Here is a 22,851-nt window from a genome sequence, read left to right on the forward strand (position 1 = left end):
TAACAAGTGTTTACTTTCTCCCGAATTTCTATCCATGTTCTAATCCTAAATGAAGTTCCTGGACATTTTTTTTTTCAAGTTGAAGAAATGACAGTGAAAAAATGGCCACAAACCTAGTGTTACATGAGATTTACTATCGATTGCTTTTGGTCATATATCCTGGACTCCCTTCCATTGCCATACACAAAAAGTTATTGAATTGCAAACTCTTCTTTACCGGTGTTCCCGCCACATAAGAGGTATTGTAACATAATCAAACAATTCAACCGTTATATGCCATTTGTCATTCATGTGTTGATTTCCGTTTCCTATCGTCTGGTATGGTATGCAACAACGTTGACTACGACGACAATGACGATGATGGCAACGATACTTGACAACATCATATGAATGGCATCCAGTGAAGGGAGTTGCCAGTGACTGGTAACACGACCAAGGACTAAGTCAAATGCTATATTGGAGTTCCTCCACACTTACATGGCCAACACGAGGACGGATGTTAAACAGTCTTTTATGTTGGCTAAGTGTTTGCTCCTTTGGGAATCGATTATCCTTGCAATTGTAAAACAATTTTCACAATATTCAATGAAAAGAATGTGAAAAAGTGTGAGGTGAAAAATAGATATCCTCCAACAGTTTGAAAGAATCCCAGTGAAAAATTCACAATTCCTGATATACAATCGAGTATGGACGGTACTTGGATTTTATTCTGAAAATCGAAAACAAAAAACTCTAACAAAACAGAATCAAATCCTTAACTCAATAACCTTTTGGCCTTAATCTTTTGGTCCAACATGAAATTGCACTGGCAAATCAACAAAAACGTGAATTTAACGCCCCTGAAAGTATACCACAACTACATAGTGTAAAAACCACTAATACGCTTTTGATAGCAAAATCTAAAGAAAATCATAAATCAAAGAATTCAATTTCTAAAAGCATTGCCATGGTATACATGTTGGCGCATATGTGAATAACAAGGGGTCTAGTGGAGATTCCTTGCTGTATGCCCTCCCGCCTAAAATGATGCAATAATAATTGACGTGAACATGGCTGGTTTTCAATTCACTTGTTGTCGGTTTTTGAATTTGTTCTCTATTTTCAATACCCACCATCAACAAGGTCATTCAATCTGGTTTTTTATATACCTCATCCTTTTTTCTCTAGCATTTTTCTATTGAAAGCTTCTGCTTGCACAATTTGAATTTATATAAGGGATTGGGGTTTTTTTTTCGAATACCACTTGTTTTTATTATGAGCTCTTATAGACAAACAGAAATTTGAAAAAAATCCTATGAATGGTGCAAAAACGTATCCTATGAATTGCTGTTTAACCATGCAGGAATAATGGAAAAACAAAATTGAATTAGCGTTTAATATTGTGTTATGCAGTTTGGCAAAAACAAACAACCAAAGCCGGGAAGAAACAAAAAAAAAAAAAACAACGATATTGTAAAATATATAAATGATGGAGGCAAATCGTTTGAAGTTTAATTTATATTTAAATGTAAAATTGAACAAAGAACATCAGTTTCTTTTTATAAAATCAGATTTACACGCAAAGAATTTTTTTCGTAAAGTATAATTTTATGATTTTTTTCAAATATATACTAATCTCTTCAAGAGTCCTCTAAATATTTTTAAACTACGCCCACATGTATGCTATACATTATTTATTAAAAAATATATATTGATAAATGGTATTTCTAAGTAATTTGGAAATTTAAAGAGATAACTAGCTTCTAAAAATTATATATAATTTTTTCTTTTATTAAAATAAGGTTGATGAAAATTTTAAAATAACCTCCCAAATGTATGCTACAAATTCTTGTTAACATACACACTCTCTTAATTTCGAGTATTATATGTTTTTCTACTCTTAAAAGTATGCTATATATTTTTATACAAAATAATGGAAGTACTTAACTCTCTGTTTGTCTAAACCACAGCACTCTTTTCTCTCTTCGTTCTTTTACTATATCCTAAGATTTTTTTTCTATTTGATTTGTCATTAATTTATGTTTATAACCGTTAATTATTTAATAATTTCTATAACAAATATATTTTTATAATTTGAATAAATTTTCCTCCTAAAGATCAAAGAGTTATAATCCTTTTTTAAAACTTATTTGAATTCAAAGCTTTTTAAGCTTCACTGATTCTTAAAAGCCTATCTAACATTGTTTTCATTTCATATTACCAATTCAAAATATATGGCAATTGATTGACAAGAGAACCTTACTACCATTACACGTTTTGCATATTCAAGTATGTACTTCCAAGTCTCAAACCCTAGACTCCCTCTAATTATTCAATTACAAAAAAAAAAAAAACCGCCAATTATAAATACGTTTCAAAAATGAAATGGAATAAAAAGCATGAAATGATTGCCTATGCTAAGGTAGCCAGTAAACCATGTGAGGGAGGTTAGGGCTGGTGATGATGATGATTACGACTGTGTTGTATATGTAGAGGAGCAAATCTATCAATTTATGTTAAAATATGCATTTCTTTTGCATTTCGAAATTGTGAAAATTGCATCAAATGAAATAAATTCTAATTAAAATGCCTATCAAAGTAAGAACTCCAATAAGAAGGCAAGAACAAGAAGAAGCCACAAGCAAGGAAGCCCTCGTTATGCTATTGCCTACCCTATTCGAACAAGACGAGTCATTATAAAAATTACGACATTGATGATGAAGAGGATTTCTGGAGGCCTTAATATGGGCATATAACCTAATAACACTTCAAAATGCAATAAATTATCTATGGCAAGGAAAGCAAAAGACAAATTGCAAATTGGAATTGGAAATCAAGGTAAGGAAATAGAATGCAATCATATCAAACCGGGGTTGGTTTTCTTGAAATATTGAAGAAGAGAATAAGACAGGGTAAATTAGAAAAAACGAACGTAACTATGAGAATGGGAAATTGGCAGAGTTGTTTTGTTTGTTATACAAGGGGAAAAGGTTGATGTTTTTCCTTAAATAAATTTTTAATAAATAAAAGTAATAATAAATGATAAAAAAAAAATATTTGTAAAATATAAAAAAAAATTGTAAAAAAAATTAAGTCTATATTTTAAAATAAAATAACCTTTATTTATGAACTTTAAAGCTTCTTTATATAATTTATAGAATTAAATTGTTAGTATTTATTTGGGAATTTGTTTATTGATTTAATTTATGTTTATATTATATTTTAATTGGTGTGTTGTTATATTTTTGTTTGTTTGAATGTTTAGTGATTTATGAAAGGAGAGAATTTTTATGTGAATTTTTGAAAATCATCCTTATTTATGATTATTTAAAAATTATTTTGCTTTTGTGAATAAACTTATTAATTTCTAAAATTATCTTATCCAAATACTTTTTTTATATTCTCATATAAATGTTTATGTTTGTTAATGCCTTTAAAATTGTTGTTTTTATTTTTGATTTTTAGTGATCCATGTGATTTTTTCAGTAGTTTTCAGTTTTTAAAAAACAATCAATCGTAGGCCTATAAATTTTAAATGGTTAATCCCCTTTTCCGTTGATGATGGGTGGCGTTGGTGGTGGTGGTGATGGTGAGAAAGTAAGCAAAAGTAATACAGATTTTTTAGCTGTTTTTTATATGTTCCACTTAATTAAGTTCATATTTTTATTATAGACTTATGTGTTAAACATTACCGATCTCTGATGGAGCACTATAGAAGAGAGTCAACCAGCTAGTCAGTCAGTCAGTCAGAAGAGCAAAGAACTCAAATGTATTGAATAAATAATAAAATAAATAAAAATTTTATAAATGTGACAACACATACCAAATGATTTTAGCACACCTACACTTTCTTTTAAAGACTCAATGAAAAATTTTAATGGTTTTTCCGATCTGTTTTTTTTTTGTTTTTGCTGCTTTGGATAAATTTTCCTAGGTGTTGTTGTTGTTGTTGGTGCTGGTGAATTGGTTTCTTTATGTATTGTTGTTTTTTTAATATATATATTCTTTAAAAAAAAGCAACGCAATCCAATGAAACACCAATGATATGGTATGAAAATAAATCTTGTGATAGGAGAGTATAAAAAACACAATATGTTCCAACCAAGATTTTTTTACATGGCCCCTCTGGTCTACTGGCATGATGGGGGCCAGGGGTATTAGGTATGTGTCATATTGGTCGCTGCCGATGCGTGTGTTCGGTGGACTATGTGTTTTAGGTGACAATTTTCGATTTTTCATTTCATTTCGATGTGTAGATGATAGCGAAATTCTTAAAGAAACGAAGGGGGGGAGAAAAAAACGAAATGCTAATTTATGGTTTTTAGTGTTTTCGTTTGTTTGAAATACCCCCGAAAACATTAAAAACCAAAACTAAAATACATGACAAGCAGGTCAAATGTGATGTGTTGTTTTCGAGTTGTTTATACTAAAAATAAGTTCAACACCATAAACCACCAATATAAGCAATATACTGAAAGGGAATCTCCTGCCTTCTCCCCAGTTTTGTTTGTATTAAAATGTTAGAAATTTCATTGATGCCTAACATCTCTAGACGTCAATCTAAAATCCTTTAACCTCTTCTCTCATAAAGTCAGGAACTTTTCTATTTTATTCTCCAATCCCTCTGCCCACTCAAGCCAGTCCTTAATTCGTTTTGCTAGGTTGCATTTATTGTTTTTTTTTTTTATTTTCTACTATGAAAAAAAACAAAACTTCAAAGGTTTATTTATGCATTTTTGTTTTGTTTTTTCCTATTGATTTTTTGTCGTAGCTTGAAGGCAGTTGTTTCAAACCAACCATTGTTTGATGAGAAACAAACGAAAAGTTTTATTGCTACCTAAAAGTAGGCAATAATATTTTCTAAACTTGTTGAGAGCAAGCGAGAAGAGTGAAAAAAATGGCAAATGGCCTCATCGAGCTTACAGTTAATAAATATTTAAGCAAAAGTTGAGGAAAACAACACTTGCTTTATAGGAAATATGCAACATTTAGAGACTTTAGACAAAAGGAATAAAACGTTAATGAAAGCAAAAAATGAGAATGCAAATCTAGAGATTTTTGAAATGGGAATATAAAGATATAAAAAAAAAAAAATAAATAAATAGAGTTCTCATTTTAAAATTGAATGAATATAGTTTTTATTTTGTTTTATTTTCAATATTAGACAAAAATATAGCAAAAGTTGAGATTTTCTTATGTTGTAATCCTTAAACAATTTTATTAAGAAACTAATTATTCAAACTAGTACTCGTATTTTTCATTAATTATCAGAATTCTTAACATTTTTAATAAACTTTTTAGTTAATGATTATCATAATCTAACGAAATATTTAAACATTTCAGTTTCTCATTATTTAATATCTATACTCAATCTCCAATTAACTCATTTTTAGTGTTTCATTGACATTTTCCCTTTTGTATTTAATTGGCACCCTGAAAGTATGCAACACATGTTGTTAGTTACTTTGTCCGTCTTTCAAGTGGCCCTCGTTGTCACAAATTATGTTTGACTTTTACTTTTTTAAGAAATTAAAGGACCAAAAAATATCAAAAAAAAAACCAAACTGCCCATATAGACAGTTTTTGCAATAAAGCCCGCATTATTTTCCACCCTTTGACAGACCTTTGGTACTCTTACCAGATCACTTTGTAACTCAAACAATTTTGCCAAAGTTCAAATATCTATAGAATGGAATGAATACATCCCGTTGCTGGAAAATAAACCTCAGGAACGTTAGCCAGCCCAAAAAAGGATAAAACAATTTGTGTACTTAAACCAAAGACCAAAAAAAAAAAAACAAAGTACAATGCAAGATATTTTTGGGGAGGGGAGGATGAAATATGGGGACTCTAATGAAGGACATAAACACTAAACTAACAATGGCACATGTTGGATACATTTGGATACCCCTTGGTTAAGTTTTTTTCGGAAGAGTAGAAAGTTTAATGAGTTTACTTTAATTCTTGTATTTAAAAATAAAAATATAAAATTTTGAAGAATTCTTATTAAATGAAAGCAAAATACAATTTTGTAATCGAGTGTATTTATTTCTTACTTTAATCAACCAATATTAAATATAAAGGGGAATAAAATACCAATTGCATACTTTTAGGAGGACACAAGACTCTAATACACTGCTTGATACAACCATAACCCTTAACCTTTTCCCCACAGGTATTTCTACCTTTATGCGCGGTATCAAAACTCAATAAATCCTTAAAGTGTCATGTGTCACCTTGTATCGTAAAATGAACTTACAATGACTTTTCTATAATACGCGTTCATTGTTGTTCGTTATTGCTTTCTGGTTTGCTTTACTTAAACTTGGTATTTTCGAAGCAAATGATATTTGAAAAATTGCATGTTTCCTTTTTATAGTTCTGCGTTTTCTACGGTATCTGAGGGTAAAGGAGTAAAGGTCTTTACCTAAGTACATACAACGCAATATAAGGCCTAGGAATAATGTCAACATTTCTAAAGTATTTTTCATTATAGCATTGCCATTTGCCTATGGGGCATGTCTAAGGTCCTAGAAAGGTTAGTTCACCTCATTCCCCTTAAGGGGTTAGTTTGTTTTTTAAACTGCATATCCACAAAAGACAAACGTTATATTTGCACGCACTATAGACGACAACAATAACATTTATAGCCTTCCCCATTCATGTGTTGCAAATTATTGTATATATGGAAATCAAATAAATACCAATATGCACATAATGTGACTAAAAAAAAGTTGTATAAGAAAAAAATATCAAAAATAAGCAGTTAATCATGAGTAATGGTATTTGTTTGGTAAACAACTTTAAAGGGTATTTAAAACTAAAGCAAGACAAGAAATATTACTGTGGAGCGTTTCTAGTCTAATAAACAAATTTCTTATAATGTAGGAATTTCGAACTTTAAAGATAGAAAAGGAAAGAGTACTGCTAAAATTTGTAACAAAATTGTTGCATATCTTCAAGGGGTAAAATAATTCCTTAGTTGCCCAGATTTTCTAGACTTTACCCATATAAGTCCCCTGTTGGATAGGCTTCACAATATCAAATTGTGAAATATCTCATTTAAAATTTATTTGAATATCCGTTAAGATCAATTTCTATTTCCTTGACCCTATTCTTTATGCTTTAGTTTTTCTTCACTTACAACATGCAATCCTCCCTATATTAAGGTTTTGTTTTGCCTGGTAAATTTATTGATTTGCTAAAAAGTCTTTTGCAAATCTTTTACAAAGTCTAATTGCTTTGGCTTTCCCCGATAAGAGAGAAAAAGTAATTAAAGAAAATCTTCATGTTAATTAAAGTTTTGTATGGGGAGTTTCTTTGGATTTTGTTTTTGGCTAGTGGTTGAAAAAATTTTGCTAAAAAAAAGTAACAAACGCCAAATTTGTACAAATTAATGTCTGTCTACACGCCAAAGATTTAGGGCCAACAACAGCAACAACAAATACAATAAAACCGCAAAGTTTTATATGCTCAATAATAATTAAATAAAAACAAGCAAATAGCTACAATTCATTGCATACCCTCAAGGAGGCAAAGAGAGTGTAAAACACGAGAGAATTCCGAAAAGTATATTTGGCGAATAAAGCAAGAAATCAAAATTCCTTCAAAGACATTTTGTAAATTTATTGTAAAAATCATAAAAAAGGATCCCTCCCAGTAAATACTGTCTGCTGATTTTTCAATTTTATGCACAAATCAAAAATAATTAAAAAGTGCAAACAACATCTTGCTGCCAACGCTTTGGCTCGACGCCAGTTTATAGATACTTATGGATTGCTTACAGAAAAGCTCCGGACAGCATCCCCCCTACCTCAAAAGATCACCAATACCTTTACTATCGGAATTGTAAAGATGTTTGCTGCTTCATAATAGATAGATCGACTGTTATGCCGAAATCTATACATTATTACATGCAGATGACATTTTGAGTATATGCAAATACAAATAAGAGGTATAAATTGCATGTCCACAAACTCAGTCAGTAGCAACCCAGTCCCCCTGGCCTCTGTAAATTTTTCGCATTCACGTATCATGGTATACAGCGCCAGCAGCAGCAGCTTCTCATCATTAACAGAATTCGCACTGCACCGGATTGCACATTGACAACGGCAAGAACATCTTTTTTCTGTAAAGCATTTCGTCAAAAATGTCCCCATTTTTTTTCAATCTGGCTGTTGTTGTGTACAATGTACGATGCGTTTGTAGAAAAACGAAATGAGAGGGAGATGCAAGTCTATAAAGGTAGGTAGGCAGTGGGGTATATAGAAAGAAAATATTTTCCTACAGCAGGGAGGTCTCAGGGTAAATATTGGGTGTCTCGAAAGTAAGAAATTGCTTTCTTGTTGGGGTACCACAGAGTCATTAGAAGAAATCCATTACTAATAAACATTTTTTGTTGCTTAAAAAACAACAACAAATACTTGGTGATGATGACGGTGTGGTTGGTGTTGTTGTTGATATTGTCTCGTTTTTTTTTATTATATGCATGCATTTATTTATCTACAGTCTATATCACATTTTCCCTCTTTGGTTCCTCCTCAGAGTATTGCCAATGGGTTGTTGTCATTTGTTGTGATTTGTATAAATTGAAACAAGACTGATATATATATGCATATACTATACAGTATACTGATATATTAGTCTTTGGTGTTTTGTTTTAATTTTCACTAGAGTTTTCTATTTTTTTTTTGATATTTTGAACACATATTTAAAATCAAAATAGTGTGAAATTCTATGATAAATTTAATGAAATTTATTTGATTAACAAGAACATTAAACACAGCAGCAGCAACAGCAACAACAATGCCTGCATCACCTCACCACTAAATGTAGTGCAAAACAATTTTAGCATTAAATTAAATTTTAGGTCGAACAGCTCATAATATGAATAGACACAGCAGACATATAGAAAAACAGTGACTAAAATTAGTTGTTGATTATTTAATACCAAAGCAAAATCATTCATTTGTAAAATGCGAAATCAAAAGGAAATGATATGTAAATTAAAAGGGCTCCTAAAATTATGCTATGAAAATTTTAAATGATTTTAATGTTTGGAAATTAGGTATATCTTAAAACTCATTTTTGGAAAATAATAATAAGGGACCCCTTAAATTATGCTACAAAAATTAGAAAACTAAAACTATTCTATGATTGGCAGAGGGCTTGTGTTATATCCCGAAATCAAGTACAGTTCCGTTCTGATATATTGAGAGAATTTTGTATGTATTGTGTCATATAAAAAAATTTCATTTATTTTCTCTAAAATTGGATGTTTATATTTTCCAGGAATCTGCTACGATGGTGAAAGGTAGCTTCTCTAAGCTATTACATTTTTGTTAAAAAATATATATTCTTTTTCTCCTAAAAATATATCACAATTTTCTTTTCCTCCTAAATGAGTGCCACTAGTTTTTTATAAATTTTATATTTATAAGAAATTTTTAAATCTTCTCATAATTACTTATTTCTTTTCTCTTTAAATCATGAGTGTTTTGCATTTATATCCCTCGAAAAAAAAAATTTTTGTGTCTTTAACAAAAACTTACCTTTCTTCGGTATCAATGATTTGAGCAGCATTACAGCGTTATCATCACATGACCATGCATGCATTTTACGATAACTGTCACGTCCTTTTTCGGTGAGTTTATCCCAAGGCTTTGGCTTCGAAAGCAGCTCAGAGACGGTGCCTTGCGATAGGCCCAAAATATATTTGGCAAATATACGCTGGCCTATATTATGCACTGACAATAGCTCACGTACACGACGAGATATGTGCAAAGTATCCAAGGCCTGATTGGCATATTTGTCCATGTTATAGCGTAACATCTCTTGTAATTTAGCCTCCATGGGATCACCCTTGGGTATTAGGGATTCTCCTAGGCGACCAGCCATTGAAGTGCCCGGGGGTAGTTGTAAATCATCGGCAAAACGGAAATGGCCACGATCTTGAAATTGGAATGGTAGACCAGGCAAAAAGCCATGAGGTAAATGGGGATGACCACTGCCGCCCAGACCATGGCCCGTGGGTGTGGCTCCCAAACTGTTATTGTTGTCTTCGAAATTCTTAAGAGAACCATTGAGGGAGTGATGATGATGTTGTTGCTGTTGATGATGATGATCTTCCGATGAACGCTGTTCGGGCAAATTGGGCGTACTGGCACTAGAGGCTGACGATTCATGGTGGTTAAGGGACCCGGTGGATTTTTCATGATGATCGGCTAAATGGGGAGGCATTTGATGATGAAGTTGTTGCTGCTGCTGCTGATGGTGATGATGTGGGAAATGGGCATCTGTTGAACGTAAAGAGGAGGAATTTTGAGTTGTGGTTGAGTTGGGAGTAGAAAAAGTGGAATTAACTAATTGACTAAGCAAAGTAGTGGACGAAGGACCACAAGGTGGGGCCTGTGAAGAAGACGGATGATGCGGTGGTAGCAAAGAAGACGAAGAATAAGATGAGGCTGGTTGCTGCTGATGTTGTAAATGTTGATGATAATGCTGTTGCTGTTGTTGATGTTGCGATTGGACGGTTTGTGGCATCATCAAGGGGTGATGTTGCTGTTGATGGTGATTGTGGTGCTGCTGGTGGTGCAGGTGATGTTGCTGAGCTTTTGTTGCATCAAAACCTCGCCTCCAATAGCTATTGACCAGTTCTTCACCCAACAAAGAACCAAAACGTTCAACATTTTGCTTAAAGGTGGCAGTAGCCTCATCCTCACCACCACAAGACTTTTCATCATTATCCAAATTGATAATTTTGTTCTCTTCATTTAGTGAAAAGGGAGATTTTTCTCGATTTTCTTGCGACATGGGTTTATTATCGGTGTCATCATCATCTAAGATTTCAATTTTTGGCACTTTTGAATTTTCATCTAGCCTAGCCTCATTAGAGGGCATGATTGTCGCATTGGTGGAGCCGCTCGAAATCGCGGTTGTGATTGAGGAGTTTGTGGTGGAGGTGCTTGGCTTATCTGAAGACAATGAAGTAGAAGACTTTAATTTATTGGATTCAATATCACCATCGTGATCATCCTCATTGTCATTCTCCTTGGCTTTATCAAGAGATTTTTCTGTGAATTATTTTCAAGGAGTAGAAAACTTGTTCATAAGTTTAGGGGATTTTGGGTAATGTGAATTTTGATGTAGCAAAAAAGCTGATTATATTTCAAATTATTGAGTGTTTATGTGTTAAGATTTTTTTTATGAAAATTTTACAAAGAAATTTTTATGAAACTTATAATCATGAAGCCAATTTACTGATTGATTTAGAAAATAAATTATATATGGTAAACATTTGATTTGAATTTGAATGATGACCTTTGAAGAGTAGAAGAAAAGGTGTAGAAGTAAAGCTTTCATGCATTTTTTCTAGATATAAAGAAATTCTCCTTCTAATTAAACCTACATAGGGGTATAAGCTTTTGATAAAAATAATATCTTTGCAAATTTGTTTTACATTGATTTTGTCTAGAGATAGTAAAGCGTATAGCTCTAGTGAATTATAGGCACCTATGGCGCCTTTTTCATGATTATAAAAAACAATTTATTAACTAAAGCCGCCCACATTCTTTGTTGTTTTTTTTTCAATAAAGATTGTATTGTGAAAAAGAAGTAAAGAATAAAACTTATTAACCACACCAATAAACACAACATCAACAACAACAGCCATAAATACGATTTATATATATTTTTTTGATTTTTTGTATTTATAAAAATAAGATAATAATGAATAAAATGCTTTTGTTTGTCAATTAGGTAAACAAATGATAACCAGAACAGAAGAACAAAAGTAATGGAGGAACCAAGGAAATCAAATGTCTTGGTGTAATGTTCGAGAGTTGTAAAAGATGGCCTCTCCACACCTTAAGCCAGTCTAAGGTGGTGAGGTGTGGATGATTTGATTTGATTTCTAAAGTGTTGATGAACCTACCTTCGGAATTCTTTAGAGCCTCGGCAGCTACCAAGGCTTTAGTGCGTTCCATGAGTAATTCCTGGAATTTATTGGGATCATTATTGCAGGCGGCAGCCGCTGCAGCAGCAGCTGCAATGGCATTTTGTTGGCTAATGGAATCCAAAGACAAAGGAGCCCTAGAAATTGAATAAGAAAAGGAAAATTTATTTTTATTATTGTTTTGAATAGCAACAAAAGATTATATATTAAAAATTTGAAACTATTTTTTGCAAAAATTTAAGAAAATGTTTAAAAATTGGTTTTTAGAAAATTCAAAAACACATCTTAAAAAAAGATTCTTAAATCCAAATACTTTTGACATAATTTAAATTAAATATTTAATTAAACACTATTTTTAATATTTTTTAAGATTAATATATTTTAACAAAAATTTTATATATTTATTATTCTTAGGTGTTATTAAAAAACAACAAAAGAATAATATTGTTATAAGGAGAAGAATATTATTATTTGTTTTTTAATGAATATTTAATGTTGGGCCACTATTTTCAGAACTTTCTTTTGTTATATATTTTTTTTGGTTTTATAGAAATTAAAATAATCCTTAAAGAAATTATATTTTATTCTTTACTTTTAATTTTAAATATTTCTTTATTTAAATGTTCTATACATTACTTACTGTGTTTCCTTTTTGATTTTCAATGACTCCTTTTGCACTTCATCACTTGAAGTTTGTTCAGCATTGGCATTTGAATTTTGATTTTGTTCATTATCATTATTATTTTCCTTGTCTAGATCATCACAGTTATCCTCCTCTTCTTCGTCATCATCTACTACAGTATGCTGCAAAGGTTCGGCGGGTCTATCCACCTCTACTTCATCATCATCATAATCGATGACCATTTGAGGGGTTTCCATATGATCCGCGGTAGCTTCTGTTTCGGATTTCTTTTCATCGGTTTTTGTCAATGGCCCTGTGGTTTGTTGTAGAGCTTCATTGATTTGTTCCTTTTCCAATTTAGATTCTAAACGTATAATATGCTGACGTTTGGCTTCTAAATGTTCTTCTAGCCTATGGATTTGTACCAAATGGGATTGTTCGAGGGCTCTTAAACGTTTAACTTCTTCAAATAAGGCTTTAATCTAAAAAGGTAGAAACAAAAGAGAGAATGTATGAGTACAAAAAAATTGTTTATCAATTAAAAAAGCAAAACCCCAAAAATTTCCATTTCCAAAATTAATTTTAATGAGACAACTTCCTATAATATCACCCCCCCATCTTATATGTTTATCATATATATTTAGCCTTTCACATATGCTGTCATTAAGATTTTTCGAAGGTAAACTTTGTCTTGGAGAAAACTTTTTTTCGCTCCACCCATTTTCATATCTAAAAATTATTACCCCTTAGATTTATTGAAATTTCCCTTGTCAAATTTTGCCAATTATCATATTTTCTTCATCAGCAACAACAAAGCCAAGAAACTCTGTTGGAAAATTGTTTAAAAACTTCCTTTACCTTTATAAGGTAAACATAGCAGATAGGCATATACAACCAGACTTCCTATTTACAAAAAATCTTAGACTAAGTTGAAATTTTTCTGTCTGGCTTTCTCAAGCTCATATGAGACCACCAGAACATAACATGATAATAACCGTGATTTTTACCCTTATGTTAATTTTATTAAAAAATATTTGTTACTGCCATCATCCCAGTCAAAAACGATGATTGCTCGAAGGATATTGACGAGAGCCCTAATGTATGCTTTACAAAAGACAATGCACCAAAAGGCCGTAACAACAAAAAACAAACGATATAGCCCAACCACCAGTATTTGTGTGTGTTAAGATTGAATTACACCACAACAGAGTGGTTGCTTGTTTTATAGTTGTTGCCGGTGAAGAAAGTTGATTGTTTGTTTTGGTATTTTAACGATATGCCTTAGAGAATCTCTACCCAAACCACTCTCTTCGTTTTTTGTTGTTTTCTTTCGATAAAACAGCAAGAGACTTTTCATAATTTCCTTGTGTGTAAGCGAGGAAAGCCTTAAAGTATGTTATAAGTTTTTCATTAAATGTTAAAAATGATAACAGCTACACACACATACATGTATCCATATATATTCAGGTAAAATCTAAACCTTTATAAGGGTAACAAAGGCATGTAACAAAGATAAAGGTAATCAATTAAGGTAATGTTATTACCTTAAAGCATACTTTGAGGCTAATAAAATGGGCGCTGAGTTGAAGAAAGGACAAATGCTATAAAGTATGGTTTTGAAAACCCCCCCTTTTAATCCGAAGGTAGAAAGGTATATATGAAAATGATCAATAAATTAAATAAATATAAAATTAACAATAGCAGTAAACATTTAAGAAAATGAAATGAAGGAGGTTGATAGGTTGGACGGCCAAGGAGAATTTTATTTTGAGGAACTTTCGTTATTGAACAATTTATTGACAGTTTATCAAAGGAATTTCTGTGATAAAAGTAGGCTTGAAATTTCCTATAACTTTTTTGAGTGTATACACTCAAAAACAAGTGAACTCTCTATTTCACTAAAGCCAATTTAACTGTCGTTTAGTTCATGGAATTATTATGTTTGGAGAAAGTTTCCTCTACTCTAATAATTTTTTGTGTACGTTAGCTAAATTAACTAAAACCGAGGAAAAAAATATACACAAATGAAGGATAAAGATGAAATAAATTCGTGTCTTCCACAAAATAGTTCAATATTTCTTTAAATTTGTAAATTTTACTACAAATGCGTTCATCATGAACTTCGTATGTCACTAAAGACATTCTTGCAATTTTGAACTCAAATTTTTTTTCTTCAAACTACCAAATTTTCTTTAACAAGTGAAAAAAACTTAATTATGTCTAATAAATTTTCTTGAATTTGTCGAAAAATATTTACTTATTTTTATGACATCGGCGTGATGCCAGCGCTTGTTATACTGTTTAGTTAAAATTTTCTAAAAATATTCAAAATTTTTCTTCCTGGTGGGTTCACTGTTTTTTCAGTGTAACATTAAAAGTATACTTAAATTTATTTTTAATTTTTAAAGATAATTTTTATATTTTTTTGTAGTACTTTACCCATTGATCTTACGATTATCAGGGAATTTGTTCATTTTTACTCATCGTAAATAATCTCTTCAATTATGGTTTAATAACTTCTTGACATTTGTCCTATTTAATGATGAAATTTGTTTTCCTCTATTCTCCTTTCCACCTAATTGATTTATAGTTAGATAGTTTATATGGTTAATTTTTATTAAAGAAACCCATAAATTTTGAAAACTCTGATGCGACGCATTCAAAGCCTAACCTTAGGTTATATTTATTGTGAATATATAAAGTATACTTATAGGCGCTATTACCTCTCACTCCCTTAAAATCTATTTATTTTGCCATTAAACCGTCTAATTTTAATGGAGAAATGTTTTTTGCGTGTCTTTACGCAATAAACTATAAAGGAGTATGTATGGCTGTGACACATATGCAAAGTTGATCAATAAATTCATATATTCACATATATAAAGTTGTCAACTACATTTAAATCAATGACAATAAATTTTTGTTTTATGGTAATTTCCAAACATTACCAAGCTTATAATAAAAGTTAAGGGAGAGTCACCAAAACGCAATGACAATGATATGTATGGGTTTTCCACAAGGCATATGTGTCGAAAACCCCTTGACATTGCTAATATTTCCCTGCTTTGACTCCTCCACAACATGGAAATTGTTAATATGATTATTGCCAATAAACAATAAAATGTTGCCAACGCAATAAATGGCAATTATTAGAATTAAAAACCTATAAAAACCATGTATGACTGGCTATATGACATACATTAAATGGCTGTAGGAAAATACATTAAAAGGAAACTTTGCCGTTTTTCCTTAATAAACACAAAGGTAGATAAACCCTAGGCTCATTAGCATAGAAAATCGAAACCAAAAAAAAAAATCAAACATAAAATTAAGGGTAGTTGGAAAAGTTAACACACCCAAGAGTCATACATATATGTAGAGAATAGAATTTTTTGTAATTAATCAAATCAAATGAAAATCCTTTCAATGCCTAAATCGTGTAATATCTTAAAGGATTTCCAAGGAGATGATATTATCAACATTTGAAGTTCCATTCGAAAAATCAAAATTTACCAAACAACCCCTTTTTGCAGAAGGCTCTTAACTAATTATTTATAGACAATTCTGTCTGGGTATGGTAAAATCAGGCATCAACTGTCCTTGGCAGACCTATCTGTTCATAACAAAAGCATTGCTGAACTTAAAATTTCGATTTTTAAAGAAAATAATCAAAACAATCAATGACTTTTGTTAACTTGGAAACGTAATCTCTTATTCCCTTATCCAAAGCGGTGTAACTGAATGCCCTCGTTTGTTGTTAAATATGAATTAAAAGATCTTTATCTTAGAAACACCCTCTTAGTTACATTCGTCCTTCTTCAACACAGCCATACAATACACAAACAGGACAATAAATTTCTAACTGAGAAGAAATGAAATTGAAAATTCAAATTGTAACAAAATGCCAATTATTAATGAATTTCTGTTGATTTTTGCCCAGGCCAGGAGTCCGCCTGACCATAACTCTTGCCAAAAATCCTTTGAGGAATAAAATAAGCATTGAGGTATATCCTCAGAGAAGCAGTTCAATAACAATGTATTTCAATTGTGTTGATTTTATTTTACTTCTGTAGGAATGTTAGTCAGGTTCGGTTGCCAAGCAGTCCGTCTGCCAGTGGTTTACTACTGCGTTTTAATCAATGGCAATAAGATTTTCTATTAATTTGAAATATTGTTTTCATTTTCTTATTTTATGCTGAAGGTAAGTGTGGCCACCGCAGTGTTAAGAAAAGAAGTAATGAAGCGCGAGTTTCCCAAAGGCAAGGGAAAATTATAATTTATGAAAAGTTCTGTGGAGAACAGCAGGTGGGTGATGATAAATCATTGAAGAGCAAGGGGAGAGGAATGGAAAACAAAATGGAATTTGATAAATATGGAGGTTTTTATCAAATAAAGTTTAAAATATTATAAAATTGAGCAAAAACTTTGCGGAATTGTAAAATTATTAAATTTGAAAGCACTTAAATGGATATAAAAATCAATACGAAATTTAAAAGTTATAAAAGTTTTCCATAAAATAGTTTAAAATTGTCTAGATTTTGACAAAAAGTTGGCAGCGTTAGGGTAATCAAGGTGGAATTCCAATATTTTTGTATGAACCTTCTTCTATTCTGTATTACCAACCTTTAAATTCCCAGATATTTTATACCAAAATATTTAAAGCTATTGTGAGCCTTAAAACAAATTCATCCCTTTTCTGTGGGTTTTTGTTTTTTTTTTTCGAAAAAAGCAATAATTCCATTTTATAATTGTTTGATTCTAACATTGATGAAGAGGTCATTTATAGGAGTAGGGCATAAATGTATAAGAGTGGTCATTTCCTTGCCTTTATGAAATCATTGATTTATTAAAAACAAAAACCAACGAGCTGAGCCTTTTTATCTTGAATGTTAACCTCTACCCCAACCCTTGTCGTTGCTCCACCAAAATGACATAACTTGCATGTGAGGAATTGATCCTTTTTTCAGTTTTGTTCTTTGAAATCGGTAACAAATTTATTAAAAATCCTTTTTTCCTCAAAACAAGGAAACTTTCCATTTATACATCTACGTTTTTTTTTGATATGAAAGACCCTTTACAATCAGTATCAAATTCAACTGGACATTGGCACATTTGAATGATGGTCATTTTTGGGTTTCACATTGTTCGAAAACAAAAGATGAGGGATAAATTCATAATTTCCACAAGAATCAGACAAATCGAAATTATAATTTTAGTGGCAGGAGGAGCAGGGTATGGTCATGGGTTGCCATAAAAAGGTGTGAGTTAACGAAAAATAAAATTATTCTAAAAAACAACCCTCTGAGCTTTGGCAAGCAAGAAGCTCGATAAGGTCTCGGGCAAATATCTACATATAAAACCGATTTGTAATTAACAAAATTGCCAAGCAGCCACTCAAACTCATCAAAATGATAACTCACACCATTACATGAAGGAGAGAGGGTTATATGGAGTAGAACAACAGCCCAACAATGAACAATTCATGTGTAAGTATTGGCAACAATATTCTACAATCGAGAATATAGGAAAAAGCTGACTCCTGCCACCACATTGGGAAAAAGCTAAGACACACACAGCATCAGTCCCAGGCCGCAATATAACACAAAGTAAGGCTAGCTTATATATGGGGGATATCTCAGTAGACGTGAATATAAGGTAAGATAGGTAAAAGGCAAAAAAGCCTAAAACTCGTTATTAAAAAAAAATAAAAATACTAAAGATTTAAAAAAAAAAAAAAACATTTTAATAAATAAATAAAAAAAAACTTAGAAAACCCATTTTATTTTATATTTTTGTTATCATTTTTTGCATTTTATCTGCAATTCCTGCAAAACAAAATCAAACAATAAATAATCAACACATCTATATCCAAGGACCAACCAATACTCTTATAGGCAAATGCATCATCCTGCTGTAGAGAAGCAAAGAACGTATGATTTTGTATTATTGACTCTGGCAAAGCATAAACATTGCATACTTTTGGGCTCTGCGTAAAAAAGGAATCCTTATGCTCAACTTATACTTATACACACATATAGGACTTTTCTACGTCAAAGGAATTAAAATTCATTCGTGCATAAAAAATCGTAAAATTATAACAACAACTGTAAGGATAACAATAAACAACGACGACGACGATGAGGACTAACTAACAACAAAACATTTGCCGCAAATATACACAGACACTTAAACACATATGCATGCGTGTGTGTGTGTGGGTATTTGAAACAAAGACACATGTGTTTAGCTAATACTGCTTAACAGAAAAAGGGTTAAATTATGATGTTGGTCTGGTTTCTAATGAGCAACATTGCCAGCCCATGGCTGTTAGTCAGTGACATTAGCAGCAACCGAATACCATCCTTTTTCGAAAGAGAACACAAGGAAGTGGGCTTTTTTTTAGCAGCGGGGGAAGTTGGCAACACGCGTGCCAGGACCAAAGACAAAAGTTTGCTGTGTGACAAATATCATTGATTTCTGATTGTTTAAGCGAGAGCTAAGGAGTTGGTGTTTGTCTCTGGATATCTGGGTGCCATAACAAAGGGGTAATGGTTGGAAAGGCTGAAAATTTGGAGATATGTAAATTTCAACATCAATTGGGTGCTATAGACAAGCTACTTTGGTAAGAGTTTTGAAGTCTTTGTGTGTGTGTGTGCGATAGAGTGGGTGAACGCCTGAGAGTAGACTTTAAAATATCCTTTTGTTGTAACTTCTTCCTTGTGTGTATGTGTTTATCTTGTCTATAGCATCTGATTGTAAAGCTTCGATTTTGTTCGGGGGTTTGTTTTTTATTAATTAAGTTGAATATAAAATTATTATTTATGCAAATGTTTGGCATTTGTTTCATTTCCAGATGGTGAAATAGACATAGGCGATGATAGAGAAATAAAAAGTACAGTTGCTAGCAAAAGGCAAAAGGCATAGGGAAAGTGGGAAAATGATGTACAAAGATATCTTTTAAGAAATTCAGATAATATAAATTTAAATAAATAATAATAAAATAAAAAAATGCAACAAAATTGCTTAGGCATTTATCTCTATTTTTAATAATTTAATAGAAATATTTTAGGAAATATTAGAGGCTAGAATCCTATTCTGTTTTTATAGTCAAAAAATATTTTAAACTGTCTTATAGGCGTTTTCTATCGCCAAAATATAACAACATTTGTAAATATGTTAACACATAATTTTAAAAATTCATTCGAATAGTATGCAGGCCAATCAATAAAACGTATTGCCAAGTTTTAGAAAAATTTCAATTTCCTGTAAAGTAAGGACAATGGACGTTTTTATATTTATTTTGTGCCCCACCCCCTACAATCATCTAAAGCTTTATCACATTGCCTTTATTACTGACGATATAATAACAAGGTATGTTTTTTTATACTAGATATCTATATATAGGACCAAGAATGATGATATATTTGTATGTAGTATGTAGTAAACTTTCAAGTGTACCCTAGAGGCATTAGAAAAAGCTACATTGCCATCAAGGAATTTCATGAATCAAGATGGAAAAAAACGGCGACTACGTTACCTGGCTATGTTGGTATCTCATGATAAATAATGATGGAACAGATGTAAATATATAAATGCAAACAATGGTCTATACTGTATACTCTGATACCCCCTAGATGACAATTGTCTATCAAACAAATACAAGCCAGGGAAATGAAGCGAACAAAGGAGCAGCAGCACAAGTATCGCACAAAAAACCTAACGAAATAATATGCAAACAAATAAATAATATAACAAATGCAACAACTTCTATCATAAAAAAAGGATTCTTCTCCTTCCTTCTATATGTCCAACCAAAAGATAGATTCTGTGATTCTGTATAGAATTGTGACAAGCAAATAATCGTGACAAGATGAAAAAAAACAAAAACGATGTATACACTCAAAGAAATAGTTAAGTAAGGATAGAACACCTAAAATAGATAAAATTTTAAATAAAATCTGATGCATAAGTAGAAAATTCACAAGAAAATTAAAGCGGACACACTTAGGAAAATTCTATTGTTACAAAAAAAAAAAAAAAAAAAAAAAACAGCAATAATAAAATTTTTATTTTTTTTACTTGCAAAATATTTTTGACATTAGGAATATAGAGATTTAAATATGAAAACTTAAAAAAATGGTTTGTAATACAAAAAAATTTTTATTTTTTTTGTGGTGTATTTGTCTTTTTTGTGAATTTTTTCTCAATAATTTGTCTTCCATACACTCTAGAGGTCGGCTTTTTTTCTACAATGTATCCCCTCAAACCTTTTGCTACTTCAAAAGTATTTTTTTGTTTGTTTGAAAAATGCATACAATGTTTACTTGTTATTTTATGATATGAGAAGAAAAAATAAAATAGCACATAACAAGGATATAATTCCTACGAGTATTTATAACAGAAATGCAAACACATATGCATGCATAACCAGCTACGACAATGAATTCCCTAGGATTTTAAATGGGCTACTATAAAAAGGCGACTACAACATTTTTGGTATGCTAAGAGAGAAGAAAAGAGTTTTGCAAATATTTTCATAAATTTAAGGATAAATTTTGAATAATTCAAAATAGTTGGCCATCTTTCAGAGGAGGCTATGTTCTACATTCTCCATGGTGATTTTTTTTATTAGGAAAGCAAAAGTTTTCGATTTTGTTTGAGACTCATCAAACTACTTGATTTTTTGAATAGGTTTTCTACAGGACATTTACCTTTGGCTAGAAGATTTTTTGTTTTCCTTAAAAGTAATTTAATAAAATGTTGTTATTGCTATATCCTGGCTATATTTGATGTTATCAAACAGAATTCTTTAATTGCCAACTGGTTTATTTGACCAGTATAAAATGTTCAGAAGGGTTCTTGGGGATGCAAGGCCATTTTAATCAATTTTTGAGAAAAAAAACCAACCCACACAGCTAAAGACTAAGGATTCTGAATGTATAACAACAACAAAAAAAACTAAAATGAAACGGAATAAGTACATTTTTCATATTTTCTAATTCGTTAAACTTTTAACAAACCAAACAACAGTATGATGGCTTTGGTTCGTGACAGACAGGATATAAACCCATAGCTGATATAGTAGAATGGCTTTTGGTTGATATGGTCCTTTTTCCAAACTCGTCACAAACAGCCAAATATGACATTCATTTATATTTGTTTATAAATAAAAATTGGCTTACTCCTTTTAACTCACAATCTTATTGAAATTGAAATATCCTTTTGCTTTGAATAATCCTTTTTTGGGTAGTTTTCGAGGGGGCTTTAAGCATTGAAGACAACAAAGGCTTTTTGCCATTTACAGGTTGAGAATTCATTGATATGATATCGCGCGTATGTTCGTTGCGAAAGATTTTCCCGAAAAGTAATGGGGGCGAAGGACCAAAAACCTTTCGAAATCATAATCAAAAATGGTTAAAATCATAGTCTAGACAATAATTTATGAGTAAAGGATGTTTCTACATATATGGTTGATGAGCACAAACAAAAAAAAAATCCCCTCTAGAAGAGCTTTCCTTTACTTTAGATTTTAATATTTGCTTGATGTTGTCATTGAGAGTGGATTTGAAAAACAAAAAAAAAAAAAAACGGGAAAGGACCAATGTGTGTTACCCATTAGAATTGTCCTTTTTTGTGGTGATATCTGTTTGGTTTTAAATAAATAAAAATTGCCTTTGCTAAAAAAGACACATTTTGCTTTTAAGCAAAATATTTTAATATTTTTTTCCTCTATATAAGGATCATTCAAACCCTGGCACATTCCCACATATATTGGCAAATATTTCATATATTTTTAGAGGTTATGGGGTTTTGTTACTTTTTTGGGCTTCTAACAAACTCATTGAGGCACTTTCTCGTTTTTTAGTTTTTTTTTTTGGTAAGGATATGTTACTTTGCTCTATCTAATGGCTGTGTCCTTCCTTCCTTTATAACTTCTCTACGCTGAGTTTTTTTTTCTATTTTGGCAATATACCATTCAATGATTATTCTTTTGTTTTGCCCGGTGTTCACTTTGCAAAAATCCCACAAAAATATGAATATCTTGGATAGAGGTAAGGTATTTGCCCCTATATTCTTTTTTTTTTGGGTTAGTGAATGAAAGGATATCTCTCTTGTTTTTTGAGGAATATATCTATCTACACATGATTGCTTGTGTTTTTTCAATGTAATCCTTGACTTTTCCCCGTTAAGCTGTAGATGAATCGTGGTTTTGGGGAGTTTTTTTTGCTAGACTCCCGAAATTATAAGTGGTTTTCCTTGCTCTTAGCAAGAGCAGACAGCATTGATATGAAGCCCT

At 31.3% G+C, this 22,851-nt stretch overlaps 1 protein-coding gene across 2 annotated transcripts in view; it reads right to left on the minus strand.

Moving 5' to 3' along the window:
* ct (homeobox protein, cut) overlaps positions 1-22,851 on the minus strand; it is a 102,068-nt gene that overhangs the window by 5,880 nt on the left and 73,337 nt on the right. Inside the window, exons 3-5 of one of the 2 annotated variants that reach the window (XM_075298622.1) lie at positions 12,573-13,036; positions 11,912-12,069; positions 9,531-10,274 (exon numbers count right to left, since the gene is read on the minus strand). In XM_075298622.1, coding sequence (XP_075154737.1) covers positions 9,531-10,274; positions 11,912-12,069; positions 12,573-13,036 — 1,366 coding nt within the window. Of the gene's footprint in view, positions 1-9,530; positions 11,052-11,911; positions 12,070-12,572; positions 13,037-22,851 lie in introns of both variants that reach the window. The other variant, XM_075298621.1, reaches the window with a different exon arrangement.

Source organism: Haematobia irritans, chromosome 3 (genome assembly GCF_050003625.1).
Source record: "Haematobia irritans isolate KBUSLIRL chromosome 3, ASM5000362v1, whole genome shotgun sequence".
NCBI lineage: Eukaryota > Metazoa > Arthropoda > Insecta > Diptera > Muscidae > Haematobia > Haematobia irritans.